General features: G+C 41.6%; 1 protein-coding gene across 3 annotated transcripts in view; it reads left to right on the forward strand.

Annotated features, from left to right (window-relative positions):
* Nucleotides 1–760: 760 nt before the first annotated feature.
* Nucleotides 761–18,609, forward strand: part of LOC129824348 (fizzy-related protein homolog) — a 33,630-nt gene continuing 15,781 nt past the window's right edge. The window contains exons 1-7 of one of the 3 annotated variants that reach the window (XM_055883933.1): nucleotides 761–1,003; nucleotides 5,209–5,279; nucleotides 15,932–16,060; nucleotides 16,178–16,241; nucleotides 16,341–16,471; nucleotides 16,635–16,717; nucleotides 16,873–17,056. In XM_055883933.1, the coding sequence (XP_055739908.1) occupies nucleotides 5,211–5,279; nucleotides 15,932–16,060; nucleotides 16,178–16,241; nucleotides 16,341–16,471; nucleotides 16,635–16,717; nucleotides 16,873–17,056 (660 nt within the window). In that variant the 5' untranslated portion in view covers nucleotides 761–1,003; nucleotides 5,209–5,210. Of the gene's footprint in view, nucleotides 1,004–2,317; nucleotides 2,461–5,208; nucleotides 5,304–15,931; nucleotides 16,061–16,177; nucleotides 16,242–16,340; nucleotides 16,472–16,634; nucleotides 16,718–16,872; nucleotides 17,057–18,609 lie in introns of those variants that run through there. The other 2 variants (XM_055883932.1, XM_055883934.1) reach the window with 2 other exon arrangements.

Raw genomic sequence — 18,609 nt, forward strand, 5'->3', positions numbered from 1 at the left:
GGGTGGTGGTCGGAGCAAAATAATTAAACACATACTAGCAGTAGAAGCAAGCGGCAGCAGGATGTGAGAGCAGAAGCGGTCAGCTTAAATAAACCACCAAATAAGCTAAGTGATTGTTACTAGCATCTAATTGCGTTAGCTGAGGCGGGCACTCTGGTTCCCTTTTTGAACTGGCAATCTTTGGGCAAAATTCAAATAGGGTTTTCAAGCTCTTCAAGCTACTGAATCTGGCTGGTTAACAAGATGGCAATGTTTCAAAAAGGCCTAGCTTGTGCATCACTATCAATAGCTATCACAAGTGAACAGGAAAAAAGAATGGATAGCTAACTGATTCTTACATGTACTACTAAAGTTAAAAAGCTTATGATTGGTGTAAACACTGGTGAGAGAGAGTTTCCTTCCACCATATTTTTATATGATATGATTTATTTGACCATTTAAAAAACACAATATAACCACATGTGTATACAACGCAATTGAAAATCATCCAGGATAACACAAAAAAGTGAAAAAACGTATTTCTATTGTGTTCCTCTTGTTAACAAAATATATGAGTCATCAATGAACAACAAATGAACGATGGGAAAATAATTGTGTCTCTAGTCAGCTTTGGATGTTTGGTAAGAAAAGGCAGTTTGCCTTGAGCAAAGGGTGCATCGATTGTACAGTAGGCCTACAGCCGGGGAGAAAGTCAATCTGTCAGACAGGGCAGGAGCTCTTCATCAGGGTCCCTCTCTTTCTCCGACATTCTCAGTTCCTCCATAGCCACTCCTCCATAGGTAGCTGATCCGTGCTACATGTGAGCTACACGCGAGAAGACATTTTCCACTTTGACAAACGTGTACAGGTAGCACAGAAGAAACATGCTATACACCCGAAGAAAGGTCAACTAATCCAACTGGCATTTGAGGGGGATTTTATAAGAAGATTTCAGGAGAATTGAATGATAGATTACTCAGGAAGTTGGAGAGAGCACCAAGGAAGCTGCAACTCATTTGAAAAGGTAAGATTGAAACAATCTAGCTGGTTGTTTTTTAAAATCAAAATCTTGCTTTAGTGTGTCAATTGTGCTGATAGAGCGCTGCGAGATTTCGTGCCATTCAACCTGTCACTTCTTGGTCTGAAGCATTTTTTGAACTCGTATGTTTACTGTGGTACAACGTGATATAAGCAGAATTCAATATAATTCCAATGCAAGAACCCAAATGATGCCCCTGGGTATGAATACATTTCGGTATGCTACATTCTATTATGTTTTTCTTGATAAACCTATTGGATTTCATTACTGTAAATGGAAAAGTACGTATTGGAAACGTGTTTATGGTATACTGGCATTGCTAAATTGATTATGTGGGTCGAATTTGATTGACAGAAGTGTATTGTGCCATACTGGGTTGGAGAGTAACGGATTACATGTAAACGATTGCAAAAACTGTAATCCGTTACATTACCATCAAAATTATTATAATCAGATTAGATACTTTTGAAAAATGTGATTATTACTTCAAGGATTACTTTAAAATTCAGAAAGGATGCTTGCAAAAAACATATTTGACACTTCTCTGTTTTCTCAATGACATTCAAACAGCTTTGAAAAATAGAGCAAGTTTAAATTTGTTCAACATGACATTAAATCAGAGACCACAATGATGACATCCCAAATGTGTTTGATGGATCTAGGGAAAAGAGCAGGAATAGGCCTTCGTAGGCTACGGTCCAAACTATGTCTTCCAATGGAGCGACTGCTGGTGGCATCCAAAGATTATCCAACTTGAATAAACGCTTGGAGATAAGGATGACAGCAGTGGTGTAGTCAATGGCGATAATTATTGATATCTACTTAGCGCATTGATAGGAAAAGGGTTAGGCTTAGCTAAAATGAATAGAAGGTTAGGATAAATAACTTGGTAGGTTAGAAGAAATAAAGAGAATTAGTTTAAGATTAGGAAAGGGGTTGGGTTTAGGTAGAATGGGCAGCAGGTTAGGAGAATGAGGTTAAGGCTAGGGAAAGTGTTGGGGTTAGGCTTAACTAAAATGCTACAGTTGTCAACAATTGACTAGTCATGCACCCCAATCAGCCACGCAAAACTGTCTTGAGTGGCATCAAATCTGCCCAATTAGCTGATTCCCTTTCTTTACACCTACTTATGTTGATCCTCCCACTTCTGTTGACACACCCACTTTCAGACACACTTCATCATGTATGCAGTTACCCATGACTCGTCAGAATCACTTCTGCCTGTGTGTTCCCTTGACAACGCAAAATGTGTGATTCAAAAAAGTGACGTCACCGCGTATTTCCCATGTTCCTTTGCGAATCCCAGTCAAGCGTTTGTTGGTGAAAACATTAGTCTCCGTCTGGGCTGGAGAATAAAGAATATATATTTTTCTCCACATAAATCTCGCCAGACAAACAATAATCTCCGATTCAGTTCATAACTGAGTCTTTCACGCTGCACGGTAGGTCAATTTGAAAAATGTTTGTGTGAGAAACAAGTTCGAACGTTTGGAGATTGATAGGTTGCTAACGTTAGCGAGGTACTAACGTTACTGGTCAGCGAAAGGAACAGCTATGTGATTTATGACTAGCATGGCTTTATCGTGCTAATTGTAGTTAGCTTTCTACAATCAGTGGCTTTAGAGTCGTCGAATAATTTTATTTTTGGACGGTGTTTGAAAGTGGCTTTCATATTGGCTCAAGTCTTTAACTATAATATGGCTAGCTAGTTCAAGGTCCTATCCGGCATTCTTGAACTAAAGATCTAACACTAGTTTTCTGCCAATTAAAATTGTAACGTAGACCCTTGGGCTTAGTTTAGAGAGAACATAAGTAAGCAATGCCAACAGTTTTCTGTTGATGCACGACAGAAGCAGTTGCATATGGCTCTATGATGAAACTGGCTCTCATGAGGACCACCACAGGAAAGGAAGACCCAAAGTTACCTCTGCTGCAGAGGATAAGTTAATTACAGCCAGCGAGATTAGTGCGCCAGCTAGTCAAATCTCCGCACAAAACAACCCGAATAGCTAGGTACAATTTACAGAAAACAAAACAGTGCTTTGGAACTAAGTATTGAGTTAATCTACATCAATAGGCAAAGCCCAGTATCACGTAGGATATGCATAATGTGCAGCTGACAAGTACACTATATATATACAAAAGTATGTGGACACTCCTTCAAATGAGAGGATTTGGCTATTTCTGCCTCACCTGTTGCTCAATTTTATACACCTGTCAAGGTGTATAAAATTGAGCACACAGCCATGCAATCTCATAGACAAACATTGGCAGAAGAATGGCCTTACTGAAGATATTTGTGCCTTTCAACGTGGCACCGTCATAGGATGCCACCTTTCAAACAAGTCAGTTTGTCAAATTTCTGCCCTGTTACGGCTGCTCCGGTCAACTGTACGTGCTGTTGTGAAGTGGAAAGGTCTAGGAGCAACAACGGACAGCCGTGAAGTGGTAGGCCACATAAGCTCACAGAACAGGACTTCCCAGGGCTGTAGCATTTAAAAAATCGTCTGTCCTCGGTTTCAACACTCACTACCGAGTTCCAAACTGCTTCTGTTCTGGCGTGGGTTACCATGCCAGAACAGCTTTCTGGCAGGCTTCTTGAAGAAGACAGATCTCATCCATGTCACCAGTGATGCAACTTCAGAGAAGTATTTGTAGTGCTGCCAGATCTCACCCACCAGATTGATGAAATGGCAGAGAACGGTAACATGGACACTGTTGGGCATCACTCCTTTCAGAACCTCCTTTTATGTCTTCAGGCAGTAGGAGGCATTATCTGTGACCACTGCCCAGGCATCGTTCAGGTTGATGGTTGCTGTGGAGGGAGGCTAGTACAGCTGGGAAAACGTTGAGTAGAGGGTGCGACAAAACCTTTTCCCCCTCAGGAGACTAAAGATTTGGCATGGGTCCTCAGATCCTCAAAAGGTTTTACAGCTGCACCATCGAGAGCATCCTGACGGGTTGCCTCACTGCCTGGTATGGCAACTGCTCGGCCTCCGACCGCATGTCACTACAGAGGGTAAGCTTCCTGCCATCCGTGACCTCTGTACCAGGAGGTGTCAGCAGAAGGCCCACAAAATTGTCAGACTCCAGCCACCCTTGGCATGGAATGTCCTCTCCGCTACTGTACGGCAAGCGGTACCGAAGTGCCAAGTCTAGGTCATAGAGGCTTCTTAACAGCTGTTACCCCCAAGCCATAATACTCCTGAACAACTAGTCAAATTGCTACCCAGACAATTTGCACCCCCCCCCCCCCCCCCCCCCCCCCCCCTTCTTCTACGCTGCTGCTACTCTGTTATTATCTATGCCTAGTCACTCTAATTACTCCTACATGAACATATTACCTCGACACCGGTGCACCCGCACATTGACTCTGTACCTGTACCCCCTGTGTATATAGCCCCGCTATTGTTATTTACTGCTGCTCTTTAATTATTTGTTATTTTTATATCATTTTATTTTAATATATAGGTATTTTCTTAACTACATTGTTGGTTAAGGGCTTGTAAGTAAGCATTTCACCTGTTGTTCGGCGCATCTGACAAAGATAATTTTATTTGATTTTAAGCTCTTAGCTTTTGGACTCTGGAGTGATGCATCGCGCTTCACCATCTGGCAGTCCGACGCGCGAGTCTGTATTTGGCGGATGCCTGGAGAACGCTACCTGCCCCAATGCATAGTGCCAACTTAAGTTTGGTGGAGGAGGAATACTGGTCTGGGGCTGTTTATCATGGTTCGGGCTAGGCCCCTTAGTACCAGTGAAGGGAAATCTTAACGATACAGTATACAATGAAATTCTAGACAATTTTCTGCTTCCAACTTTGTGGCCCTTTCCTGTTTCAGCAAGACAATGGCCACATGCACAAAGCGAGGTCCATACAGAAATGGTGTGGAAGAACTTGACAGGCCTGCACAGAGCCCTGAACCATCAAACACCTTTGGGATGAATTGGAATGCTCTTGTGGCTGATTGGAAGCAAGTACCTGCAGCAATGTTCCAACATCTAGTGGCAAGCCTTCCCAGAAGAGTGGTAGCTGATATGACAGCAAAGGGGTGACCAATTCCATATTAATGCCCATGATTTTGGAATGAGATGTTCAAGCAGGTGTCCACATACTTTTGGTCATGTAGTGTAGCTATGATATTTGTGAATGTAAATCCGTGCTATATAATTTCCTATTCCTTTACAGCTATGGACCAGGACTATGAGTGTCGGCTGCTCAGGCAGATCAACATCCAGAACGAGAATGCCAGCCCTATTGTAAGTGGATTGACTTTTTAAAAGGTATTGTCTGTACTGTTTATTATTCTGTATTGGCTTGTGTTGTCCAATATCATTCTGTATTGAGATGCTATGATGTTCCCTTGTTTACATCTTGCAAATATCTTAGAATTCAAACCTCAAGATGGTGTCTAAATGTATTCATGTATGCATTGCTTGGAACACACTTAGCTGACCACAGAATGTTCAGGGATTTGGAGAGTGAGTTTTAGTTCAATTGATGTGACATGGGGTGAAGGTAATCTATCCAGAGATACTAGTGATGTTAACGTTTCAGTCTACAGGTTAATTTGGCGGAATTAAATTGGCGCGTGTGTGTATTTTCGTTAGTTGTCATGTATCTCATTTATCACACAGCCTAGTTTGTGGAGCGGAATAGCCTATCACCTGTCAGACAGAGCGAGAGCAGCTCATCGGAAATGTGCTGCTGGAGTGAAACGTGCTTTTGTAAGCCCAGTCATTGCGCCACCAATAATTTTAAATGCACATATTTTGATGGCCACGATTTAAAGCGCTATTTTTATGAACTTGTAATTAAATCGCGCCTCCCATTCGAGTGCATAGGCTTTTACCAACGGTAGACAGGCTATCAGCGCGTAACTAGAGAGTATAACTGCATCCAAAATAACACCGTCGACTGCAGTTAATGCACTTTTACTGCAGTTTCACAACTGCTATCTTTTTTTTGGTAAGGGTAGCCAAAATCCAACGATAGAAATGTGGAGGAAATGATTTTATAAAGGCCGTTAACCAGAATATTTCTCCTTCTGTTTTATTGGTTTTCATATAAACTTTATTTAGTTGTCCAGAAGCCGAAGGTACAATCCTAGTCATATTAGCAACCCATGCTAGTTTTGGCTGTTAGATTTCCCCTCTTCTCTAAGTTTAACAGAGATTTTCATGAGTCACATATGGAACTGCTCGCCATCAGGTGCTCTGTTTAAAACTGTGTTTTCCAACTAATTGCATTTTGGGAAATGTTAAATTATGTTTTAATTGCCTGCGTCATTACAGGAGTTGCGTGTTCAATAATAGGTTATATATATATACACATATATACACACACACACACACACAGTGGGGCAAAAAGTATTTAGTCAGCCACCAATTGTGCAAGTTCTCCCACTTAAAAAGATGAGAGAGGCCTGTAATTTTCATCATAGGTACACTTCAACTATGACAGACAAAATGAGGGGGGAAAATCCAGAAAATCACATTGTATGATTTTTTTTTTATGACTTTATTTGCAAATTATGGTGGAAAATAAGTATTTGGTCAATAACAAAAGTTGATCTTAATACTTTGTTATATACCCTTTGTTGGCAATGACAGAGGTCAAACGTTTTCTGTAAGTCTTCACAAGGTTTTCACACACTGTTGCTGGTATTTTGGCGTATTCCTCCATGCAGATCTCCTCTAGAGCAGTGATGTTTTGGGGCTGTTGCTGGGCAACACAGACTTTCAACTCCCTCCAAAGATTTTCTATGGGGTTGAGATCTGGAGACTGGCTAGGCTACTCCAGGACCTTGAAATGCTTCTTACGAAGCCACTCCTTTGTTGCCCGGGCGGTGTGTTTGGGATCATTGTCATGCTGAAAGACTCAGCCACGTTTCATCTTCAATGCCCTTGCTGATGGAAGAAGGTTTTCACTCAAAATCTCACGATACATGGCCCCATTCATTCTGTCCTTTACACGGATCAGTCGTCCTGGTCCCTTTGCAGAAAAACAGCCCCAAAGCATGATGTTTCCACCCCCATGCTTCACAGTAGGTATAGTGTTCTTTGGGTGCAACTCAGCATTCTTTGTCCTCCAAACACGACGAGTTGAGTTTTTACCAAAAAGTTATATTTTGGTTTCATCTGACCATATGACATTCTCCCAGTCGTCTTCTGGATCATCCAAATGCTCTCTAGCAAACTTCAGACGGGCCTGGACATGTACTGGCTTAAGCAGGGGGACACGTCTGGCACTGCAGGATTTGAGTCCCTGGCGGCGTAGTGTTACTGATGGTAGGCTTTGTTACTTTGGTCCCAGCTCTCTGCAGGTCATTCACTAGGTCCCCCCGTGTGGTTCTGGGATTTTGCTCACCGTTCTTGTGATCATTTTGACCCCACGGGGTGAGATCTTGCATGGAGCCCCAGATCGAGGGAGATTATCAGTGGTCTTGTATGTTTTCCATTTCCTAATTGCTCCCACAGTTGATTTCTTCAAACCAAGCTGCTTACCTATTGCAGATTCAGTCTTCCCAGCCTGGTGCAGGTCTACAATTTTGTTTCTGGTGTCCTTTGACAGCTCTTTGGTCTTGGCCATAGTGGAGTTTGGAGTGTGACTGTTTGAGGTTGTGGACAGGTGTCTTTTATACTGATAACAAGTTCAAACAGGTGCCATTAATACAGGTAACGAGTGGAGGGCAGAGGAGCCTCTTAAAGAAGTTGTTACAGGTCTGTGAGAGCCAGAAATCTTGCTTGTTTGTAGGTGACCAAATACTTTTTTCCCACCATAATTTGCAAATAAATTCATAAATCATACAATGTGATTTTCTGGATTTTTTTTGTCATTATGTCTGTCATAGTTGAAGTGTACCTATGATGAAAATTACAGGCCTCATCTTTTTAAGTGGGAGAACTTGCACAATTGGTGGCTGACTAAATACTTTTTTGCCCCACTGTATATAGCCTTTTTACTTTAAGATGATAGGTTTGCTATTGTTGCATGTTTCCATTAACGTCTTATGGCTGCAGGGGCAGTATTGAGTAGCTTGGATGAAAAGGTGCCCAGAGTAAACTGCCTGCTCCTCAGTCCCAGTTGCTAATATATGCATATTAGTATTGGATAGAAATAACTGAAGTTTCTAAAAAATGTTTGAATGATGTCTGAGTATAACAGAACGCATATGGCAGGCAAAAACCTGAAAATCCAACAAGTGGAAAATCTCAGGTTTGTAGGTTTTCCACTCATCGCCTATCGAATACACAGTGGTATATGGGTCCGTTTGCACTTCCTACGGCTTCCACTAGATGTTAACAGTCTTTAGAACCTTGTCTGATGCTTCTACTGTGAAGTGGGGCCGAAGGAGAGGGGAATGAGTAAGGTCTATCATGACCTGACCATGCACTAACCATGCGCGTTCATGTGAGAGCGAGCTCTGTTCCATCGCACTTCTGAAGACAATGGAATTCTCCGGTTGGAATATTGTTGAAGATTTATGTTAAAAACATCCTAAAGATTGATTCAATACATCGTTTGACATGTTTCTACTGACTGTTACGGAACTTTTTGACATTTCGTCTGCTTTTAGTGAACACGCTTCGTGACTTTGGATTTGTTTACCAAACGCGCTAACAAAAGTAGCTATTTGGACATAAGCGAACAAAACAAACATTTCTTGTCGGTTCCTGGGAGTGCATTCCGACGAAGATCAGCAAAGGTAAGTGAAGATTTATAATGCTATTTATGACTTTTGTTGACTCCACAATTTGGCGGGTAACTGTATGGCTTGCTTTTGTGGCTGAACGCTGTTCTCAGATTATTGAATATTGTGCTTTTGCCGTAAAGCTTTTTTGAAATTTGACACAGCAGTTGCATTAAGAACAAGTTTATATTTAATTCTATGTAAAACATGTATCTTTCATCAAAGTTTATGATGAGTATTTCTGTTATTTGATGTGGCTCTGCAATTTCTACTGATATTTTGGAAGAATTTCTGAACATGGCGCCAATGTAAACTGAGATTTTTGGATATGGATATGAACTTTATCGAACAAAACATATATGTATTGTGTAACATGAAGTCCTATGAGGATCATCAGAGTTTAGTGATTAATTTTATCTCCATTTCTGTGTTTTTCTGTGATTTTGCGGTGACCTAACATAATCGTTTGTGGTGCTTTCGCTGTAAAGCCTTTTTGAAATCGGACACTGTGGTGGGATTAACAATAAGTGTATCTTTAAAATGGTGTGAAATGCTTGAGGATTTTTAATTATGAGATTTCTGTTTGAATTTGGCGCCCTGCACTTTCACTGGCTGTTGTCATATCGATCCCGTTAACGGGATTGCAGCCGTATTAAGCTGTTAATGAAAAATGTATATTCCTTGTATGCATGTATAGTGTTTTCTGTTGGCCACGACATTTTAGTGTTTTGCAAAAATGTAACCTGGTTAACAAGGGTAGGTTAGTTGGCAGAAAAGTGTACCGTCATTTGTGTCACCCGAGATCCAAATCCCCTGATAGTAGATCAGGAGTACGAGTAGGCTATACTTGCCCCGACATGTACGAGAACCTGTTAGTGTATTTAGTTTTGCAGAACTGTATATGGAACATAATGTTAGGCTAAGCAAAACACACTGTCAGTGTTTTGAAGATCAAAGCTACTGAACAAAGGCTGGATTTCCTCAGATCACTGAGAATCGTCTGATCCTGGCTCCTCCCTAACCGGGATAATAACAAAACTGCTTTGTGAAGACTAAAGGGAGTGTCTGTGTGAAACTAGGGCTTTGCTATTTAACACAGTGTGTGAAGTCTAAAAGCTAAGGTTTTATTAAAATAGTCTATTTTATTCAGGTCCCCTGGTGTTTTATCTAAATTAAAGAGGTCAATCACCTATGATTGACCTCTTCTGTTTACTTAATAACAAGTTTTATCCCTCCCCTCTTCCTGTGGAAACCCATTAAAAATAGACCTTATGCTACATGTATTTCTTTCAATCGTATTTCTATTGAACAGTTTATCTGCAGGAATATTTCTGCCATTGAATTCCTTATGCAGGCCACCTACGCTTTGTTTTGGGCCACCTACAGTACCAGTCAAAAGTTTAGAGATACCTACTCATTCAAGGGTTTTTTGTTATTTTGACTATTTTCTACATTGTAGAATAATAGTGAAGACAGAACTATGAAATCATGTTCTAACCAAAATATCTATTCTTCAAAGTAGCCACCCTTTGCCTTGATGTTAGCTTTGCACATTCTTGGAATTCTCTCAACCAGCTTCAGCTAGAATGCTTTTCCAACAGTCTTGAAGGAGTTCCCACATATGCTGAGCACTTGTTGGCTGCTGTACCTTCACCCTGTGGTCCAACTCATCCCAAACCATCTCAATTGGGTTGAGGTCGGGGGATTGTGGAGGCCAGGTCATCTGATGCAGCACTCCATCACTCTCCTCCTTGGTCAAATAGCCCTTACACAGCCTGGCGGTCTGTTGGGTCATTGTCCTGTTGAAAAACAAATGATAGTCCCACTAAGCGCAAACCAGATGGGATGGCGATTCGCTGCAGAATGCTGTGGTAGCCATGCTGGTTAAGTGTGCCTTGAATTCTAAATAAATCACAGATGGGTCACCTGCAAAGCACCCCCACAACTCCTCCATGCTTCACGGTGGGAACCACACATGCAGATTATCTGTTCACCTCGTCTGCATCGCACAAACACGGTTTGAACCAAACTTCTCAAATTTGGACTCATCAGACCAAAGGACAACTGTCCACTGGTTTAATGCCCATTGCTCATGTTTCTTGGCACAAGCAAGTCTCTTCTTATTGGTGTCCTGTAGTAGAGGCTTCTTTGCAGCAATTCAACCATGAAGGCCTGATTCACGCAGTCTCTTCTGAACAGTTGATGTTGAGATGTCTGTTACTTGAACTCTAGCATTTATTTGGGCTGCAATTTCTTAGGCTGTTAACTCTGCTGCAGAGGATATGTTCAAAGAGGTAACCCTCTGTCTTCCTTTCCTGTGGTGGTCCTCATGAGAGCCAGTTTCGTCATGGCTCTTGATTGTTTTTGAGACCGCATTTGAAGAACATTTCAAAGTTCTTAATTCTCTGCATAGATTGACTTTCATGTCTTAAAGTAATGATGGACTGTTTCTTTTTGGTTGTTTGTTCTTGCCATAATTTGGACTTAGCCCTATTTGGTAAAAGATCATCTTCTGTATACTACCACTACCTTGTCACAACACAACTTATTGGCTCAAAAGCATTAAGGAAATCAATTCCACAAATTAACTTTTAACAAGGCACACCTGTTAATTGAAATGCATTCCAGGTGACTACCTCATGAATCTGGTTGAGGCTGCCAAGAGTTTGCAAAGCTGTCATCAAGGCAAAAGGTGGCTACTTTGAAGAATCTAAAATATCTTTTGATTTGTTGAAACCCTTTTTTTTTTATCAGACATGATTCCATATGTGTTATTTTATAGTTTTGATGTCTTCAATATTGTTCTACAATTAGAAAACAGTAACAATTAAGGAAAAACCCGTTAATGAGTAGGTGTGTCCAAAATTATGACTGGTACTGTATATAAGGTCCCATGGTTGACCGTGCATGTCAGAGCAAAAACTAATCCACGATGTCAAAGGAATTGTCCGTAGTGCTCCAAGACAGGATTGTGTCGGCACAGATCTGGGGAAGGTTCCCAAAAAATGTCTGCAGCATTGAAGGTCCCCAAAAACACAGTGGCCTCCATTCTTAAATGGAAGAAGTTTGGAATCACCAAGACTCTTCCGAGAGCTGAGCAATCTGGGGAGAAGGGCCTTGGTCAGGGAGGTGACCAAGAACCCGATTGTCACTCTGACAGAGCTCTAGAGTTCCTCTGCGGAGATGGGAGAACCTTCAAGAAGGACAACCATCTCTGCAGCACTCTACTAATCAGGCCTTTATGGTAGAGGGACCAGACAGAAGCCACACCTCAGTAAAAGGCTCATGACAGCCCGCTTGGAGTTTGCCAAAAGGCACCTACAGACAAGATTCTCTGGTCTGATGAAACCAAGATTGAACTCTGGCCTGAATGCCAAGTGTCACTTCTGAAGGAAATCTGGCACCACCTCTACAGTGAAGCATGATGGTGGCAGCATCATGATGTGGGGATGTTTTTCAGATGCAGGTACTGGGACACTTGTCAGGATCACTGGAAAGATGAATGGAGCAAAGTACAGAGAGATCCTTGATGATAACCTGATCCAGAGTGCTCAGGACCTCAGACTTGAGCGATGGTTCACCTTCCAACAGGACAACGTCCCTAAGCACACAGCCAAGACAACTTAAGAGTGGCTTTGGGAAAAGTCTCAATGTCCTCCAGTGGCCCAGAGCCTGGACTTGAACCCGATCGAAGGTCTCTGGGGAGACCTTAAAATAGCTGTGTCAACAACGCTCCACATCCAACCTGACAGAGCCTGTGAGGATCTGCAGAGAAGAATAAGAGAAACTCTCCAAATACAGGTGTGCCAAGCTTGTAGTGTCATACCCAAGAATACTTGATGCTGTAATTGCTGCAAAAGGTGCTTAAACAAAGTACTGAGTAAAGGTCTGAATACTTATGCAAATATATTTCAGTTTTTTTTTTAATAGATTAGCAAAAAAGTCGACATGTTTTTGTTTTTTCATTATGGGGTAATGTGTGTAGATTGAGGGGATAAAAAAAAAAAAATTTTTTTTTTAGAATGAGGCCTAACAATGTGGGAAAATGTCAAGTGATATGATTACTTTCCGAAGGCATTGTGTGTTTGTGTGTGTGCTCAGCAGGAAAAGAAGCGTCCCTTTTTCAGGACCCTGTCTTTCAAACTTAACAGATCTTCATTGTAAAGGGTTTAAAGACTGTTTCCCATGCTTGTTCAATGAACCATGAACAATTAATGAACATGCACCTGTGGAACGGTCGTTAAGACACTAACAGCTTACAGACGGTAGGCAATTAAGGTCACAGTTCTGATAACTTAGGACACTAAAGAGGCCTTTCTACTGACTGAAAAACACCACAAGAAAGATGCCCGGGGTCCCTGCTCATCTGCGTGAACGTGCCTTAGTCATGCTGCAAGGAGGCATGAGGACTGCAGATGTGGCTAGGGAAATAAATTGCAATGTCCGTACTGTGAAACGCCTAAGACAGCGCTACAGGGAGACAGGATGGACAGCTGATCGTCGCTAGACCAGACAGGACTGGCAAAAAGTGCATCATCGGACTGAGCTTGTTGTCATTGCAGGCAATCTCAACACTATATTACAGGGAAGACATCCTCCTCCCTCACGTGGTACCCTTCTTGCAGGCTCATCCTGACATGACCCTCCAGCATGACAATGCCACCAGCCATACTGCTCGTTCTGTGCGTGATTTTCTGCAAGACAGGAATGTCAGTGTTCTGCCATGGCCAGCGAAGAGCCCGGATCTCAATCGCATTGAGCACGTCTGGGACCTGTTGGATCGGAGGGTGAGGGCTTGGGCCATTCCCCCCAGAAATGTCCGGGAACTTGCAGGTGCCTTGGTGGAAGAGTGGGGTAACATCTCACAGCAGGAACAGACAAATCTGGTGCAGTCCATGAGGAGGAGATGCACTGCTATTTACACATGTTAAGTTTGCTGAAAATAAACACAGTTGACAGTGAGAGGACCTTTCTTTTTTTGATGCGTTTGTATATATGTGTATCTTTGAACTGACAATCACCAAAATACATTTGTCAGGGAGAATTTGAAATTCTTTTAATTTACCTGTATTGATTTTATGTTTTGAGCAAAGGAACACCGCTTTAGTCATGGTAGAATGGGAATTTAATTTCTCTCAGTATTTGCTATATAGGGCACTATAAAATCAGCGTTATGCAGAAAACGTGGACGGAATCCAGGCATTAAAATATAATTAAAAATGTATTATACTTATTAGAAAATAACTTAATTTGCCCAAGTTAATCATAATGTGGGAACAAAATGCTTCAGTAATTTGTATTTTCTGCCACTTTCTGAAACGGCACAGGAATGCCCATCTCTGTGTTAGTGAAACCCATACCGGTGGGGGTTTACATGACTTATACAGTATCTGCTGATATTTTTATTATATCTGGACCAAAAAAATATCATGAAATGATTGTGCTTAAAACAGCACTAACAAAGATACTCAAAGCTGATTTCTTAAATTTGAGGAAAGGACATTAATGTAAGCACCACATACAATGTAGGAGTACCAGAAAGACAATATATTTTTTGAAATAGATAAACTTACTCTATTGAAAGGAGGATCTACTGCACACAGATTCCAGCAAATAATTATTCTCTGAAGACTGAGCTGCCTTATACTAGCCAGCTGGAAAACAATGACATGGAAAACATTTTCAATGTATTGGTACTTAGCTATATTTTCGTAAATTGTAGGGCTGTAGCCACTGAATTCTGGTAGTAGTCACTAGAAAGGAAAGGAAAAACATCAATCACAACATTTACAGCTGGAATAGCGCTGCCTCTCGCCCAAGGCGTTGCCTCAGTGAATGGTATTTTCTATGCGGGATCTTTAAAGTTTAACTTTTTAAAATGGTAAGGTTTATGATTTAGGTTAGGGTTTAGCATAGGGACGTCCCAAGGATTCCTGTTAACACTACCCTCAGTGAACGGTGTCCACTACTCTCTCACTGCTGGCAAGATGGGGGTGACGAAACGTGAATTTGGACCAGTCCCTGACAAATGACAACCCATACATCAAAAAGTAGCCATGAAGCGCTATTTTGTAACCTGCTGTTTTTGTGTGTGTGTCTATATAAACATTTGAATGACAGAGCTTGAGGAATAAAATTTGCAAAGAGCAAATATAAAACACCAGATTTTTCCTGCTTCACTAAAGGGCTGCAACGTTAACATCAACAAAGTTGAACATTCTTAGCACGGCTTTACATTTGGGCACAGCATCAATTGTTTTTTACGACACCCAAAACCATACCATGACACTTAATGTAACAGTATATGGCCAGTGTGCATTTCTGGCACTTTATTGAGCTTCTATCTACGAAGCACTCAACGTAGAAGCAGTAACAGTTAGTAATTCACTGTCCTCCCCGACAAGTGTAGTTGCGTTGGGTGATCGTGTCCAGTATTGCTGTATCGCGCCAAGGCAAGGTGGGTTTATAGCCATGTAAAGCGTGCCCTATTAATTATTTGGCGATACAAATACATTCATAAAAGTCCAACCAATAAATCGGTCGGCCTCTAGTGGGGTGCGCGCGTATGTCTAGAGTGTGTACATTGTGCAGCCGTTTGCTATCATGCTAATGATAACCGTATGCTGGTAATGGATAGGTTTCCCCAAAAACCTTATTGATTTTAAATGTTAACCACAAAGTAGCCTATGCCTACCTGGCATAATGACATCATGATTATTTGTATCAATCAAGTGGCCATTTGTTTGGCACACTGCAATCACATGAGCGCTACAGAAACACTGCCAGCTAAACTAAACAACAGCATGGTGTGCACTTGCATTAAAGAATAACTACACCCAAAATTCTAAGTTTCTTTAGGTTTTTCGCACAACTCAAAAGTGGTCTCCTAATGTGTTTTAAAGGAATACTTCTGGATTTTGGCAATCTATTTCCCTAGAGGCAGATGAGGTCGTGAATATCATTTGTATGTCTGTCCTGTATGAAGGAAGTTGGTAGTTTTTGCGAGCCGGTGCTAACTAGCATTAGCGCAATGACTGGATGTTTGTGGTATATACAAATCTGTTTTGAGTAGATTGCCCTAGCTTTAAAACTGCAAACATTTTAGCTCCACTCCATGGAGAAACGTGTAGATTTGCAGGAAATTGGCTTAAAAAATAGTGTCCTCTTATGACGATTCCCCCTCTTACACTGTATCCTTCGCTCTTTCCCCCTGTAAAGAAGGCCATAGATGCAATGCGAGCGCTGACACCCACCAACTCCCCTCTGTCGTCACCAAGCAAACATGGCGACCGCTTCATCCCCTCCCGCGCCGGCGCCAACTGGAGCGTCAACTTCCACCGCATCAACGTGAGACCCCTGCAATGCACCCTGGGATTTTGTCTTCTGCCCTAAGTTTTACATCTGTGTTGATTGTATCACTTTCTGGGTTTCAGCACATGTAATCACTGTGTTGATGTTGTGTAGGAGAATGAGAAGTCCCACAATCAGAACAGGAAGACAAAGGATGGCACAACAGACACTAGCAAAGGTAACCCTCTTGACTCCTTTAAAGTCTCCTAAGGCACTTAATCTGTGTTGCTCATGCATGTCTGCTCACCCCCTCGGTCCTCCACTATTTCTCCTTTAGCAGACGGCCTGGCGTACTCTGCCCTGCTAAAGAACGAGCTGCTGGGGGCAGGCATAGAGAAGGTCCAGGACCCCCAGTCAGAGGATCGCCGCCTCCAGCCCTCCACCCCTGCCAAGAGGAGCCTCTTTAGTGTCCGTAGTAGGCCCTTATACATTCTGGGGCAATGGCGTCTTTTTCAAAACTACCAGGACTAGTGTACTGTATGCTGGAGTTAGCCACCTTTTTAATATTTGTTAGTCGTACTACAACGTGTTAACTTCTGATTCTGAATATGCCACTTGTGTGGGTTTACAGTATTCTGTCTGTGCCAAACGGTCTCTCCCTGAGGATGGCAACACGGTCTCTCCATACTCCCTGTCTCCTGTTAGCAGCAACAGGTAACCTTCACCTTCTCATACATTTGATATTATATGGCCAACAGTTATTTCTCCTCACCCTCTCATTCCATTCTAATGATATTACTCTTGGTGAAGAAGAGTCTCTTCTGTTTCACATTGAATGAGCAATCCAGCCCTCCTTGTCTCCCTCCAAGTCAGAAGCTGTTACGGTCGCCTAGGAAACCCACACGTAAGATCTCTAAGATCCCCTTCAAGGTGCTGGATGCTCCGGAGCTGCAGGATGACTTCTACCTCAACCTGGTGGACTGGTCCTCCCTCAACGTCCTCAGTGTCGGCCTGGGAACCTGTGTCTACCTGTGGAGCGCCTGCACCAGCCAGGTGGGGGTGTGGGGGGTGTTTGTGTTAAAGGGTAACTCTCAACCCAAATTTCAGCCTTTGCCCAACCCCTTCTGATTAAAAAAAAAAAAAAATGCATTCAGGTGAGAAGATGTGGGTGTGGGTAATTGCTCATGAATATTAATCTGATGAAATGAATGTGCATGGCAAGTAAATAGGGCTTTGGGCAGTTGGCTCAAGGTGGTAAGTAAGGTGGCGAGTTCCTGACATCTATTACCCCATGGGGTGCAAAAATAACCTTTGAGGTGTAAACTCCCATTTATTGCATATTGTGTTGGGAAGAAGTGCGATCATCACCTTAAACTAACATGAGGGGCTCAATTCAATCCATCCCGTATTGCATTATTACGCAGTAGCTCTTTTTCCAATGGTCAAATTAACTCACATATTTGTCTTAGGTACTGTGTAAAAACCTAAAATTACTACCAGGGCGACCCCCTCTTACAGGTATGCTTTCGCTTTTCAAAATTAGGAGTGTCTGGGCATGGGATGAATATTGTAAATAAAGCATTTGGAGAAGAAGAAAAAAATCTATCTACCCCATGTGGGATTAGAACTCACAACCATTGTACTATGAGCCAACTCTCATAGTGGACTGCGCCACCAATCTGTCATAGCATTCAGGGGAAAAATACAACTAGTTGACAGTTGTTCTTATGATGGATGTTAATTTAGTTTTTTAAATATATTTTCACACAAGTAGTGCACTGGGCCTTTACTAGCATTAACAGACCGATCTATACATATGTAGCTTGGGCAACAACAAATTCCAGCATCTCCACTTGGGCAAAGAAGTTAGTTGTATAATTAACAGTATCTTGCAGAATTCAATAGTTGAAATTGTAGGAGTTGTTTCCATGTCCCTTTCTCTACGATTCTTATTCTAATTGTATACAGAAAGAACAAAACCCCGACCTCAAACATTTACATCAAAAGGTAAAAAGTTATGGGCAAAGACACAAAACATCCACATTAAATATTTTTCTTGATCAAAAAAACAACAACTGAGTATTAATTTACCATCCATAAACAACTTAATGTACATTATTGTATTGTACATAGGCTGGTCATGTAGGTTTGTACCTGTAGACTTTCCATCGCCATGAAGAAAAACAATGCACAATACAGTAATTGAGTACACAGAAATAAGTTGCATTGGCAAAGTATTTCAAGAAACTGGAAAACATATCAAGCTTGTATTTTTATATTCAAGTATGTATTCCTTCAGATTAACTTTTTTGTACAAATAATTATTAGACTCAAGTTACAATTGCTGGTAAACACTCATACATTTTAGTTAAACCTTTCCTATATTATCAAAAATCGAATTAAATTGTATTTGTCACATACACGTGTTTAGCAGATAATGCGGGTGTAGTGAAATGCTTGTGTCTTTAGCTCTAACAGTGCAGTACTATCTAACAGTAATATCTAATAATACACACAAATTTAAAGGAATGGAATAAAGAATATATAAATGTTTGGGCAAGCATTGTCAGAGCGGCATAGACTAAGATACAGTATATACACTGCTC

The sequence above is a fragment of the Salvelinus fontinalis genome, chromosome 26, assembly GCF_029448725.1.
Source record: "Salvelinus fontinalis isolate EN_2023a chromosome 26, ASM2944872v1, whole genome shotgun sequence".
In the NCBI taxonomy this organism is placed as follows: domain Eukaryota; kingdom Metazoa; phylum Chordata; class Actinopteri; order Salmoniformes; family Salmonidae; genus Salvelinus; species Salvelinus fontinalis.